The 14,935-nt window shown below is 42.8% G+C and overlaps 1 protein-coding gene across 2 annotated transcripts in view; it reads right to left on the bottom strand.

Moving 5' to 3' along the window:
• Nucleotides 1-6: 6 nt before the first annotated feature.
• LOC111657239 (exocyst complex component 6B-like) overlaps nucleotides 7-14,935 on the bottom strand; it is a 54,434-nt gene continuing 39,505 nt past the window's right edge. Inside the window, exons 16-20 of one of the 2 annotated variants that reach the window (XM_023409331.2) lie at nucleotides 11,032-11,143; nucleotides 10,143-10,277; nucleotides 9,819-10,007; nucleotides 6,313-6,342; nucleotides 7-626 (exon numbers count right to left, since the gene is read on the bottom strand). In XM_023409331.2, coding sequence (XP_023265099.2) covers nucleotides 351-626; nucleotides 6,313-6,342; nucleotides 9,819-10,007; nucleotides 10,143-10,277; nucleotides 11,032-11,143 — 742 coding nt within the window. In that variant the 3' untranslated portion in view covers nucleotides 7-350. The remainder of the gene's footprint in view (nucleotides 627-6,312; nucleotides 6,343-9,818; nucleotides 10,008-10,142; nucleotides 10,278-11,031; nucleotides 11,144-14,935) is intronic. The other variant, XM_023409332.2, reaches the window with a different exon arrangement.

Genomic DNA, 14,935 nt, shown 5'->3' with positions numbered 1-14,935 from the left:
GGGGGGGGGCAGTGAGGATGCGATGGGAAGGAGGAGAAGGGAGTATGAGGAGACAGGCAAAGAGAGGAAGAGCAAAAGAGTTCGTGTCGGTGGGAAAGGGCCGGAGAAGAAAAAGAGACAGAAGACGAGAAGCTGGAGAGAGAAAACAGTGAGGGAAGAAGAAAGCAGAAAGAGAAGAAGAAAAGGTAGAAAGGATAAAAGGATATAAACGATACTCTCCCTAAACCATAGCGCCCCCTGTGCTCTCAAACGCAAACTGCACACATGACACAGTTTCAAGCCGGTTTCCAAACAAGTAGCATCTGTGTTTTCTGTGATTTCATCTTAAAAGCATCGAATTTTTGGACTCGTCACCTTCCGCTTGCCTGATCGTGTCGTGCGTACGTGTGTGTGGGAGGAAGGAAAGGAAAAGAGGAGGGCAGGGAGGGAGTTGAAGGAAGACAAGTTGTACTAAAAACATGAAAAACTAAACGTGGACACTCACTCTCGCACTCCTTGACGTCGGTGTTGAGCTGGTGTAGAGCTCCCATGGAGATCTGTCGGACCTCCGGGTCGAGAAGGAGCTGCATCAGGGAGGTGGAGATGTGTTTACAGGCCGACATGCAGGCGGTCTGGGCCACTTTACCCTGAAACACAGAGAGAGAGAGAGAGAGAGAGAGAGAGAGAGAGAGAGAGAGAGAGAGATTAGGTCTCCATATATTGTTCCTGCAACTGTGACATCTTTCCGTTTTCCATCCTCCATCCAGAAATAAAAAAGTACATCGTCTCCTGACGACTGAACCACAAATGTTTTAGTCTTGAGAAAAACAAAACCTTTCCATGGACTGCATGTTGGTCAGTCAGACCAACAGAGACGTGCATATACTGTACGTTAACATATTTTAGTTTGAAGAGACCCGTTGAGGTGCACTCACTTCCTTTGACCCGAAAAACACCAGACGACTTAAACACTGTGTTTTTAAATAAAGTTGCGTCTTACTTTTTTATCATCTCTGCTGCCTTACAACCGCATGTGACGTGTGTTTAACTACACACACACACACACACACGCACACACACACACACAGTGGTAATCAGAATTTGATCGAGTGCACTTTATCACAAGGTTTTTTTAGTGTATGAAAACACAGACACAGACACACACACACACACACACACACACACACACACACATACACACACACACACTGAGCGTTAATGAAGTATGCTATGTTCAGGTGCAGTCAGGATGATGAAGGAGCATAATAAGAATAAAAGCAGCGGATGAGGAAGTACATGACAACGCATTAATACCAAAACCAAAACATGTGTTTGTGTGGCTTTGATTGAGCTTGTGTGTGTGTGTGTGTGTGTGTGTGTGTGTGTGTGTGTGTGAGTGTATACTGTGGGTGCGTGTGCAATGTCAGTGACTAGCCGTGGCCTCGATCTTGACCTACACGTCTGCATTCCAACAGAGTGAAGCAGAGAGATGAAAAGGGGAAGAGGGAAGGGGCAGAACACGAGGTAAACGAGGAGTGAAAGAGTAAAAGTGCAGCAGGGGAAGGAAAAAAAAAAAAAAAACACAAAGCCGTGAGTGAAAGTGAAGAAATCCACAGCGAAAGAACATGTTTTGTCTTCATGTAATCATTAAATAACTCAATTGTGTTTCCACTGAAAACTATTTAAAAAAGAAACCATCTGTGATTTCTGTCCTTCTGTGCGAAATAAGCGGCAAAAACAAAACAGGAAGTGCACGTCCTGAAGGCGCCAAACGAGACGTGGCGTCGATGTGTGCCCGACACAAACGCGCCTTCAGGTGATTGACAATACACACCAGGCTTCTCAGGCCAGCCGTGTATTTTTAATAACCTTCATTAATCACACAGTGAGACTGGACACGTATGTAAACACACACCACACACACACAGGTCAGACAAACACACAGGTAATTTAGCTTTAAGTGTTGGCGTGAACCTGTTATAATCATATAATTACACTGTGTGTTTACACAGCTCTGATCACACACGTGACTGTTTCTAAATGTTGTTTAATTATGTTTGTAAACTGTCACAGTGAACGTATCATTAACAGGCGTTTCACACAAATCTGTGCATTTGTTATGAGTTGGAAGTTAATCAGCGCACACGGCATGTTTTCTTCTTTTCTTTGGTTGCTCTCACATTTAAACAGGAGTCAGTTGTATTTTGTCAAGTAATGGGGCATAAAATTGCACTTACAGTAAAAAGTCATTTATAATTCAAAATGAAAAAATAAAAATTTGGTTAGTAGAGGTTTATACATGTATCTATGTAGATGATCCGGTGTTTTTATAATCAATGTGTGACCAAAGAAACATACTATATCTCTAATCTAGTCGATTGTCTAGTTTATGTGAAAAACCACCAGCTAATGCAAAGAAATGCTGGAAAACATATTTATATTCCTGTAAAGTGATCTCGAAAAAATTCAGAGAAATGATTCAGAGGAACAATCATACTCTGTGAATTTCCTGGAACATCCCTCCTTGATTTCCAAATATATAGAAGTAGTTTAGCAATCAAAAAAATGAACCCTAATCTGTAAATCCAAGTTTAAATAACACGGTAAAAGACACTTTATTTTAAATTCTTGTCTTTCATTAACAAACAGTCTAAATAAGTAATTTCTTAATGTTCGTGACAAACTTTAATATCATTTCCTCCGTTCTCCAGGCAGCAGCTCAACTCGCTGCCGCTGTAATAAACTGGTTTCCCCTCGGAGATCCATAAAATTCATCTTATCTTATATAACAAACCCGACAGCAGCAGAAAGATCCCATTGTAGCAGTGAGTGAACTGAGGTCCACCTCCAGGAAAGAGTCTGGAGCGCAGTTCATTCAAGAGGCAGCCCTCACCTCAAAGGGAAATCAAATTACACACACGGCGCACACGTGCGAGCACATATGTTCGAGAAACACACACCTACGACTGGCCGGATATCCTCCAATACGATGCTGGCCTCTGAACTCTGTACGCGCGCACACACACACACACACACACACACACACACACTCTCCACACAACCCCAGGGGTCAATTATCATAGGGTGAGATTGAGCGTGAAATGGGCTAATTCTATTTACATGTCCTGAACCTGGGCAGACTGACACACACAAAAACACACAGGTAGGTCTGTCTGACAGAAATGGCGTTGTCTCAGAGTTCAATACAGACAACTGGGAACGATTAGCCTGGGGCGGGGAGGAGGGAGGAGGAGGAGGAGGAGGAGGAGGAGGAGGAGGAATGAAGATAGGGGAAGAAAGGAAAAGAAAGAAAAGCGAGGGAAAGGAAAGGAAAAGAAAAGAAAACAAGGTACAGGAAAGGAAAGGAAAGAAAGAGGACAAGTGAGGAGAGGAAAGATGTTGAAATGTGAAAGGTGAGGAAGGTAGATGAGGGAAAGAGAATGTGAAGAAAGGAAAGGGGGTGGTGGGAGGTGAGGAAATTAAAGAAAAGATAAGATAAGTAAGGTAAAGTCAAGACGAGGAAAGGAAAGGAAAGGAAAAGGGAAGAGAAAAGCAAAGACAGGAAGTGGAGGAAAGGAAGTTGAAGTAAGGGAAGGAAAGTCAATCAGAGTAAAGGAAAAAACTCGAGTGGAAAGGTGAGAAAGGGGAAAGAAAGAGCAGGAGTGAAGGTGAGACAGTTAGGGAGTGAACACGGCACCGAGCGATGCCGCTTCTCCATCCTCCGACATCATACTAAACCTCCACCTCTCCCTTCCAACCCTCCTTCCAGCTAACGAGAGACGTTCATCAAAGAGCTCATTAAAAACTACTCAGCTGCTAACGGCTGAACAAATAGACAAAAGAGAAAGAAAGCAGGCGAGGTGGAGGGAAGGAGGTGAGGGGAAAGGATGGGGACGAGACTGGCGGGGTCAGGCGGAGAAACAGAGGGGTGGTGAATGATCAACAACGAGGAATGAAAGGGGCGACGAGGAAGGAAAAGGAGGAGTAATGAGAGGAAAATATGCTAATAAACACATCTCTCTGTCTCTCTCGCTCTTTCTCCGGGACTATTTCAACTCTCAGGAGCTGAAAGTTTAAATTTGAAGCTGCATGAATCAATATTTTTGTTGTTAATATTGAATTAAATGACTGTGTGTAACGTGAAAGCGAGTTTTAAGCTCATCTTTAACCGTATGGTTCGGGCACTGCTGATGTTGCTTGGTGTATAAACGGGCATTTATTTACCAAAACAAACTTCATAAGTAGTTAATATGTGTAATGTCTGTCTAACAACCTCTTTGAAGTTCTTCTGCCCTCTAGTGGCCACACGCAGGATAACGCAGCTGAGAACGTACTTTCTCCATCAAAGCTTCTTACTATCCGTGACGGTTTTCTCCATGAAGACGGACGTTTCTGACAAAGTTACGGTTTCTACTGTGTTTTTCACGGGTCAGTTTGAAAAACAGATGAGGGTCAGGAGGGGCGGGGAATGGTATTTTTCGAAGACGTAGAGACTCATAACAGCATCAAGCTAAAGCTTCTTTCATCGACTTAAAACTGGAACAAAACAATGAGCTGAAAGATGCTAAAACGCTCTGAGTACATCACTATGAACGACCCCTTTCACAACACATTTAGTCATTTGACCAATTGTTAATATGATGATACTGTATTATAATATAAGTGCAGCTTTAATACTTGAAACTAAAACAAGTTTAACGAAGCTTCTAACGCATCCTGAAAATCTTGTTCCGATCCAGCGACAACAAAAACATTTGTGTGTGTGTTTGTGGTCAAAAACAGACGTGGTCAAATATTCAAACACAGTTATTTTCAGGGTCTGTGTGTGGTGAAACACATTATTATAGTCCTGTTCAGTTAACTGTGCTAGCGATCGCCATTGACAATGACAAGTTATTTACAAATGCTGTGGTGATCTGACCAAGGCAGAGCAAGTACGATATAACATCACATAAACACAACGAGGGTTCGATAACATATTTTGCAGGGGATATTTCCACATCTGAAGCTGTGTGAGATCATGTTTGTGCTAAATCTAGACTCAAAAGGCTCTTGACAAATCTGTTAGAACAACCAGAACCTCATATGTGAAGGTTTTCAGTGTAACAACAGATCGATGAGTCTCCAACAAACTGCGCCTCCCGTTACGGACACAGCTTGTGCTCTCAGCTGGATTCAGCCTCGGCCTCATAACGCTAGAAGCAGGCCGAGTGAGAAACACAGCAGCACGGTAAGTCAGTGCTTCACGATGCCATAGCGCAGTGATTCACAACTCCTGGAAGGGATTCGACACGGTGTATAATATGCTCTCTGTCCATCCAGAAACCTGTCAGTCAAATGAACAGCAAGTCAGGGCAGCCAAAAGTCAAGAGGTGGGATCACAGCACAAAAAAAAAAAAGGATACTGATGTGCGACACCCCAGAGCTCTTTGACTAAATCTGAGGCAGGGAATCTGAGAGTGACGGAGTGAATCTGAAGGGTTACAGGTGCTTATTCTGATTCATGACCTGGAAAACAGCTGAAAATGGGAATCTACTTATGTGTTTGGGAATTCAGTTCACATAGTCAACCTCCAAATCACCGTAAAGGGAGACGCTCCAGATTTAGTCTTTGTGGAACAATCACAGATTGCTGCATTACAGCAGGTATTTGTTCATGTCACTCAAGAAACACCACAAAAATGAAGTCTGGACTCGGGGCTTGGATGCATTTTTGTGAATGTTTTCTCTTTGAATGTAACCTTGACACACACAAAGAGCCAGTGCAAGCAGCTTCACTTCAAGGACTGGAGACCACATTTCATCTGACTGACACCAGGGTTGGAAATGTATTTTTGTCTAGTGGAACAAGTAGTAAATACTTTTTTCTTTTTTCTTTTTTTTACTGGCTTTTTCTTTAGATTTCATTTTTTTATTGTTTAGAAAGTGAAGACCAGACGTGGTCTTCAATATTGCATAACCACATCAGATATAAAGGATTAAATATCAACTATTTTACAGAGTAAATAAAGTTTTAGACTAGAGCAGGATCTCCAAATGACGGTGTAACCTGCCAGAGTTTCTGGTACATTAGCTTAAATGCAAACAATTGGTTAGCACTGGCTGGTGGCAGGGTTCGATTTCCCTCCCTGGTTGGGACAGAGATTTGAGCACATGAACACATATCAGGCAAACGTGCAGCACTTCCTTTACATCTCACATGCTGGTTGGTCAACTCTCAGGTGTGTGTGTGTGTGTGTGTGTGGGGGAGGGAGGGGTCAAATTTGGGTTAAACAAGGTCAGTCAGGGGTTGGTACAACATCACTCCGTTACCACAACAACCCAGATACTCACCGGTAAGGTAGCGTGTTCTATTGGCGTTCCCTACGGCAAGAAACATAAACCGGGACATTTAGCGCATGGCAAAACATTGATTCTGGTGTGTTATTAATGGGAAAAATGAAAACTGAGGGAGTGTAACAACTGCATGGAAACAAAGCTCCTCAATCAAAACTGCTGCGAGGACGTTGGCGGCTTCCTGCACCACGGTATTTATTGCACACGGGCCCCTGAGATGTTGCTAATCTGGCTTTATGTGGCGACGTGCTGAAGCACCACGGAGAACTCCTGGACACACGGAGGAGAAGCCGCCGCCAAAACCTTTTCAGTGCGCTTCAGAAAAAAAAAAAAACGATCAAGGAGCTTATAAGTCATAAAACTGGAGCGCTACGCGTCCAAAATTTTCTTTCTAATTTTCATATGATTATTTTCACTCCTGAGACCTTTTCATGCCTCTCTCCCCCCCGTTCCATCTTTAAATCTGAGCTCAATTCGATTATGAGTATTTAGCTACGTCGCGCTGACCTCTGAGTGGTATTATTAGCTCTTGGACAGGGCAGCATATTCCCCTCTAGTGAGAACTGGGACGGTGAACGTGTCTGTGTACCCTTCTCTAAAGTTGTTTAAGAAATATGAGCCTGCTGAGTTTTCCTCAGTGCACGTCTGCTTCCAACTGGTTAAATTCAGAGCTGTTAAAACAACCACATGAGCAGAAAACACACACACACACACACACACACACACACACACACACACACACACACATATATGGAGAATGTGCCAGATCATTGCAAGAATGTTGCTGCGTCACCGCGAGGCCTTCACTCCATTAATATCGGTGACGGGTCAGTGTGTGTGTTCCTGCGGGTTCTCAGTGTGCTTATTGTTAGTTGCATAACCTCTCAGGTTTTATTTTTTAGTCATAAAAACTTTTTTAAAAAATCACTTATTCCTGGAATCTTGATTTTCCTCCAATATCTGTCATACACTTCAAATCTTCTGAGTGGGCTGGAGCCTCCCCAACATCTGCTCCACTCTCTACCACGTATTGCATTTTCTTATCTCATATTTCCTTGTTTTACCTTAAACTTCAGCTTATCAGGGTGTGATTTTTACCATCAACAAAGATAAATAAAGAGATGGACGTAGCCTCCGTGACGTCACCCACAGGTTTCTGAAGAGTGGTTGCGAAGCTCAGAGTGAGCTGCTCTGCTGTCGCCATCTTGGCAGTGAAAAAATGGGCAAAGAGGTGGAGCTGAGACTTTAAGTCTTAATAAAATTTGAACATCTGAATTAAATAAGAAGGAAGAAGAAATTAGCTCTAGAGACCAATACCATTTTTTTGTACCAACATGTTTATTTCTGCTGTAAAAGTTGGACATTTTAACATGGGAGTCTATGGGGATTGACTCACTGTTGGAGTCAGACTCTAGTGGTCGTTAGAGGAACTGCAGTGTTTGTTGGCTTCATTTTTCACCGCTTGGATTTTACAAACTAGAATCTATATTTTCTCTCCATTTTTGAGGCTGCAGTCGCACTAGAAGACGCAGCGGTATCAGCAGTGTCAGATTTTGGTTCATTAAGACCCGTTTACCGGAGGTACTGCAGATTTAGCAGAATTAGTGCTAGTAATGGTAAAGCAGCACCAAACTAGCAGTAGTGGCAACAGTACCTAATAGTAGCAGAACAAATTTTTTCACTCCTGTCTGCTCCCTTCAATAGTATCTAATTCATTTTCTGAGTAACTCTACTCTTTTATATGATCACCTCTGTTTCAGAGGGTCATACCACCCAGCTTTTTAGATCCATAGCATCTGATCTACTTAGGAGGCCCCACACTGCATGAGTGTGTGTTAACCTGTGTGTGTGTGTGTGTGTGTGTGTTGGGGTCATGTCCGGGGCTCGTGGGGGTGTAGGAAAAGCTTCTTAGAAGTGCTGGAAAACACTTAGCTCAACCACTGTGTGTGTGTGGCCTTATGGCCTTGTGACCCGCTTTGGCCAAATCTCTGTGCGCAATTATCTTACAGCTCGCCCGTTTGTGTGTGTGTGTGTGTGTGTGTGTGTGTGTGTGTGTGTGTGTTTGCAGTTTTTTTTTTTTCTAATGAAAACAGAGATAAAGATTCAAATAAAGAGCTTAAAACTGAGGAGATGTTTTGAGTGACATGTCATTGTTAAAAATAAACTGAACCGAAAAGACAACTTTACAGTGAGACAAACACATCTGGAACCTCTGTCCAGTTCACTGCTCGATATATTAGTAGGAAACTACAGTTCTCCAACACTCATACACCTTCCTGTCACTTTTTGAAATGAAACGATGGTCACATGATCTTTCAAAAAAGAGGCTGGCAAGTCGACACTTTCGGGTGTTAATTGGTGTTAAGGATTCCAAAACTTATCAATTAATCCTGATTATTAACACTGTGGCCTAAAGCTACTAAAATACTCGCTTTTCATTTAGAGCGGCTGCTACAACAGGAAGTGATTACGATGCTCGATGTGATGTCATATAGCTGCTGAATGATTTGTTGTCTACACTCTACACTGTTCATGGTGCAATATCAAATCCTTATGGAGAGCATAATGTCATTGCAGTCGGGCTGTAGAGTCAATAGCCGGAGCTGCTGTGTAATCTGGTGCTGCTGACCTGACCAGCTCACCCTTTAATGAGCTTAACGGGCCCCATGTTAACGATCTAACCCGTAACAAGCTGATACTCTAACGAAGTAAAGCAGATTGTCCTGCCCTGTGATGTCTCATGCTAACATGCAGAGTGAGCTTATATAACACACGTCAACACACACACTCACACTGAGGATGTGGTCGTGTCTACGTGTAGCAGACACTAATGTTCCAGGTTTATTTCCTGTGGACATGAAAATGTATAAATCAGTTTAAAACCACTATTTTCATGACATCATAGTATCATAGTTTAAAGGAATAGTGCAACATTTTAGCAACAGATTAGTAATAGACCGATTAATCAGGCCGAGTGAGATAATCTGTATTAGCTGAAAAACATATCTGCAGACATACGTACGTGTTAAATAAATATTAATTAATTAAGTTCAGCTTTTTTGTGTCTCGGTTCAACGATTTCAGCTGGAAAAGGCATTTTTTGCATTTCACTTTCACTGAAACAAATTAAAAATGATGACGATGTGATTTTTGTTGGAGCTTGTACCAAACAAACATGTTCCTTTACATCTGGAGAATACGAGGCTGAGGCGTCTCTGTAGCATCCCAACGCTTCATTTATGGTTTGTAATGACACATTCTACCTTAACCTTCCTTAAAATTGCAGCTCTTGCTATTTAGATATTGCAATGGGCCATATTTGTTAAGATTAATTGTTCAACCCTCATTATTATAATGATTAAATTGTTGTATTTTATCAGATGCAACTGAAAAACCCACATCAGTCGACCACTAATACAGATATTAGAGTGGTATTGGTGTGTGTGTGTGTGTGTGTGTGTGTGTGTGTGTGTGTGTGTGTGTGTGTGTGTGTGTGTACTAACAGGCAGGTTGGTGAACACGCTGAAGGTGCTCTTCAGAAAAGCGATCAGGTCGATCAGGTAGTCGCTGGCAGTCAGAGTCCCGCCTCCCTGCACCGCGGCCAGCCAATCGTAATCAGCCAGCTGCAGGAACTGGTCGATCTTGGCGTTCAGGCTGGTGTAGATCTCCGCCTCCGCCGCATGACGAGCATCCTGCAAGAGGACACCAGACACCAGACAGAGATCAGAGAGGACAGAGCGAATAATGGCTGTGTGTGTTTGTGTTGCATGCTGGGACAAAACAACAAACTGATGGAAAAAAAAAAACAAGAGTGTGTCTGTGTTTACCTTAAAGGTGGAGGTCCCGTACAGCTTGGTAGCGTTTACTGTGTCAGGAGGAACATTGGTGATGTTTGATATAAACTCCTCCAGGAAGTGGCAGCTCTGCTCCAGGTGGGTGGTGTTAATGATCACCTGCACCAACTGAGTGTAAACATCCAACAGACAGAGGACACAAAAATGACACCGGGAAACTTCAGCCATGTTTGATATAAACTATTTATGTCTCTTATTTAAAAAAATAATCAAACCATTGAATATAAACGTATAATGTTCCTACATGTGTGACTGTGCTGATTACATTATGACATTATGTTTTCTCAGTTGCTGCCGTGACCTTTACCTTCATTTCCTGGGAAGATCTTCTTTTATTTATGAGAAGATATCGTAATAATTAATTCGATAAGATTAATTCCTCTGCTGAATAAAAGTGTTTGTCTACAATAATCAGTCCAGTTTGACTTAATGCTTCATAAGCCTCCATTTGAACATCTGTCTTGATACACTGCTCGTTACTCAGGAATTCAGCTCCGTTTATGATTATTAAATGAAGGACGCAGAGTTACTGAATTTTCCACAACACGCAATCTTATCATTACATCCTGTTCTGAGTGTTTGGTCTCTAGGGCCAATCATGGAGCATGGAAACAAAACGCATGGAGAATGAAAATCACAGACAACAACAGGTTGATAAGGGGAAGTGTCTTTTTTTCTTTTTTTTCTGTGTCGGTAAATGAGCTGGAAATGTTGAGAATGACCGTTCTGAGCAACAGAGTTACACTGAAGTTGTGCAAACAACATTAGCTTGTTCCCTCAGAGATTATAACAAGCAGCAGGCTGGGGTTTTTACACACTGGACACACAGACACACACACACAAACACACACAAACACAATACCTCTGCCAGCCCGACATTCTTCTTTTTAATGGCGTACTGCAGACAGTGGCTGAGGGTTCTGGTCAACAACAGATTTGTCGACTTGCGGATCATATCGTCGACCTCCGTGGAACTGAGGACACACACACACACACACACACACACAGACACACACATATAAACACAGAAAGACAGAGAATCAGTGACTGTGCAGAAGCGATTTCTTCCATCCCTTGCAGAAAGCTGCTGCGTCTGGAAGCCAGTACAAACAGTTTAAGTGAATTTCTCTGTCTGCGAGTCTCTCCATTTGGAAAAAGTTTAACTGTCAGCCAATTCAAATGAGCACATCACCATGTTATTAACTGTCAGGCTCATTAGAAGTCTACCATTGGCTTAAGCCTCTTGATAAGACTGCAGCTTTAACATAAGCTTAACAACTCAAAAATAGCAATTTAAGACTCAGACTATTACAAATCATTGAAATGACAGACTTCTGGAAAGCTAGATAAAAATCCAAAAACCTATTTTTTGAATTCTGTCACCCTCCTTGATTATTTTCTAAATATATTTACCCACTCCAGTCCTCTACCAATTTTAAATAGTCATAAAATTACCACCTCTGTACAGCCAACAAAGGATAAAGACAGCCTGCGGGCTGCTGAGTCTGAAATGAGCTCAGATTTCCTGTTAAAACAAATTGTTTGATGATGGATAATCAGACCCACTTATACAAATCTCTGACATACTATCAGTTTTGTTATGTTTGAAATGTGGGTGATGTTCAGTGAAGACATTCCTGCACATTGTGGGGAGTCTAGTGTGGTTTTTCATGGCAGCGTGCGTCCCTGGCAAAGCATCACCTGCTGTTTAATAACTGGTTCAACCTGCACAAAGAGCTGAACTGAGGCCTGTGTGTGCAAGAGGTTGAACAGACACACACACACACACACACACACAGGAAGGGGGACAAATACTGACACACACACACACACACACCATCAAAATCAGTCAGGACACATTTCAGAAGGTTGTAAATACACAAAACCCATTTTATAGTGCAACACACATGCACACACAAAAAGGTCGGAGGAGGTCAAACACACATCACGCAGAGAGGGATAATCAGCGGAAACGTAAGCGATCGCTTTCTCCCACTGAGAGACGATGAAGAGGAATCTGTGTTTTGTGTGTGTCTTAGTGCATGTGTGTGTTTGTTTGTGTGTGTGTGTGTGTGTGTGTGTGTGTGTGTGTGTGTGATTCCAGAGCCCTGTGGGTAACAAACACATTCCAACCAAATCAGTAAATTGTGTGTGCCTGGAATTCAACCTAAGCACACACACACATGCACACGCACGCACACACACACACACACACACACACACACACACACACACACACACACACACACACACACCGTGTCGCCTGAGGGAGAGTGAGAGGTGGAATTCCAAACTCACTTTGTTTCCAAAAAAGCAAAGGAATCCTAAAAACGTTCCGACGATTCAGAGCAAGGGGGGGAAAATTCCTGGAGCGGCAGAAGTGCAGAGTGGACAAAAATTGTATGTGTGTGTGTGTGTGTGTGTGTGTGTGTGGAAAGTGGCAAAAAGTCAATGTATGCTAGTGAACTCTAGCAAGCATGCAGACACACACACACACATATATATATAAATATATAAATATAGACGCACCGCAGAATCCAGATTGAATTTCATGATATTTACGCCACCATCAGTCACAATAAATGCACAGTGGTCGACGCTGTCAAGATGAAGCCAAATGGCTCCGGTGCAGGCGTGTTTACAGCACAGTGAGCGACGGAGGGAAACATGCAGAGGTATTTGCTAAAAATACACCAAGAGAAACAACGACAACAACACACACACAAAAAAAAAAAAGAACACAGTCAGCAGCAGTGAAAACAGTGAAGGGGTCAGAGCGCACGTAGCCAGGAAGCCACAGGTATGCACGTACTGTACCACGAGACACAGTGTAAAGGAACGTACACACACACAATGTCCTAATCCAAGTGTGGAGCAATGAGTGACTGTGATTCGTCGCGGTCCTCACATTTAATAATAGAAATCAACTGCGGTCATCAGTTTGCAGCCAAGTCGACCCGGCTCCCTGTATGTGCTGACGTTTGGAAGATGGACAGGTTGAGTGAGTGAGTGAGTGTACATGCTGTTTCTGTGTATGTGTGTGTGTAAATGTGTGTGTGTGTGTGTAATGGCAGGCAAATAAGAGTTCCTCTCATATTTTTCTCTCACCCTCAAATGGCTCCTTAGCACGACTTTCTACGTCACCCGTCACTGAAACAGCAGTTCTCACAGTAAATGTCACTGTGGTTCAGCTCTTCAGCGATGTGACTGGAACTATGTGAAATTAGTGAGTGGCCACTATGAGGTCATGTGGTACAAAACGCACAGAGAACTCCCTCTAAAGTGGCAGCGGTACCAGCTTCGTAAACACAGGCTGTTTGTTAAGAAACACGAGTATCGGTTACGTAGTTGTATAATGTTTAGGTTACAACATGGAGGATTAGTGCGAGAGCTCAGAAGCGGCGCCGTACAATAAATTACAACTGATTCACTGACAAAAACTTTGTCACATATCAGAGCTCAAAATTCTAAGTTAGCATGACGAGAAGCTAAAACAAGTGCTTAACCAGAAACGTACACATTTAACCTAAGAAAAGATGGTTCCAGCATATATTCATGTCTTATGACTGACTGGAAACCATTAACTTTGCACAGCAATTTATGGTTTATAGAGCAGAGTCATACAAAATTGGATGGTCTGATGCAGCTATTTTAATATGTTCATCTCTTTTGAATTGTCAACACAGTCAAAAAGTTGCTGTGACTGAATCTTTTGACCACGATTCTTTCCAAATCAACTGAATATGAGCAACAATTCATGTTCATAACAGGTCGGTCGTACTTTTCAGAGAACCACTAATGACGCCGTTACACCACTCGACAAGCTAGCAGCGCCAGAGAGACATTAGGACTTGACAAACTTAACAGCATCACTAAATTACAAGATGAGCCATTAGCTGAAGTCCAACCAAAATGTCTCCTTTAAAGTCTGTGACTGGTTTAACGGCGACTCCAGAACAAAACGTACCACCTGTGATTAGCGGGAACTGGACACCAGGCTGCATCGAACCAGTTTTAAAAGCACTCTGGCATCAGGTTGACAGCTGCTGGATCTCAGCTGGAGAAATCTGCGATCTAACAGCCAATTCATGGCCGAGATTTGACTAGATTGTCTCCTCTTGTGTGGAAACCGTGGCCACAGAAGTGTTATCGCCTCCACTCACAGCTGCTTGTTTTCTTCCCAGTCTTTACCTCGAACAGGCCGGGGGTGAGCAAGCATGCTCTTTCTCAGAAACACCCCGCTTCATATTCACGGCTCCACACATTCACACCCACAGTCTTCTAAAGCTGGACCGGAGCTTGGGGTCGAGTGTGAGGATCACGGAGCATCCGTTTGTTGTGTGGCAGCTCCAAAAACAACAAAATCAACATAAGGTGCTGGTTCCTTACTCTAAAGTTAACCTGCAAGCTCCTGGCTGTGGGCCCAGCTGTTCTACCTCCAGGGTACAGGTCGATGTCCTTCCCACAAACTTTCATGCCAACATCACCTCATCTCCTCTTCCTCTTAAAACATCACAGAGCTGAGCAATCTTCATCACTCAAGCTCCTGCCAAACCACCATCCAGGTCAAGTGGAGTCTTTGCTTCTCGAACCGTGACAGAGAAAATAACAGACAACCGTAAGTCTGAGTGTGACTGGATGAGAATTACTGTGTTTTCTCAAAGGATGAAAAGTAGAAACAACCGCTTTCAGTTTCCTTTGTACGCCTCCTTAAAGAGACGTTTCCTTCATTTTGAGCGTTTGTATCGTTGCAAAATACTACAAGA

This window comes from Seriola lalandi, unplaced genomic scaffold, assembly GCF_002814215.2.
Source record: "Seriola lalandi dorsalis isolate HSWRI2012SDOR001 ecotype SW California unplaced genomic scaffold, Sedor1 jcf7180002054389, whole genome shotgun sequence".
Taxonomy (NCBI): Eukaryota; Metazoa; Chordata; class Actinopteri; order Carangiformes; family Carangidae; genus Seriola; species Seriola lalandi.
Note: the sequence above shows the minus strand (reverse complement) of the source record. Positions and strands in the feature narration are given on the sequence as shown.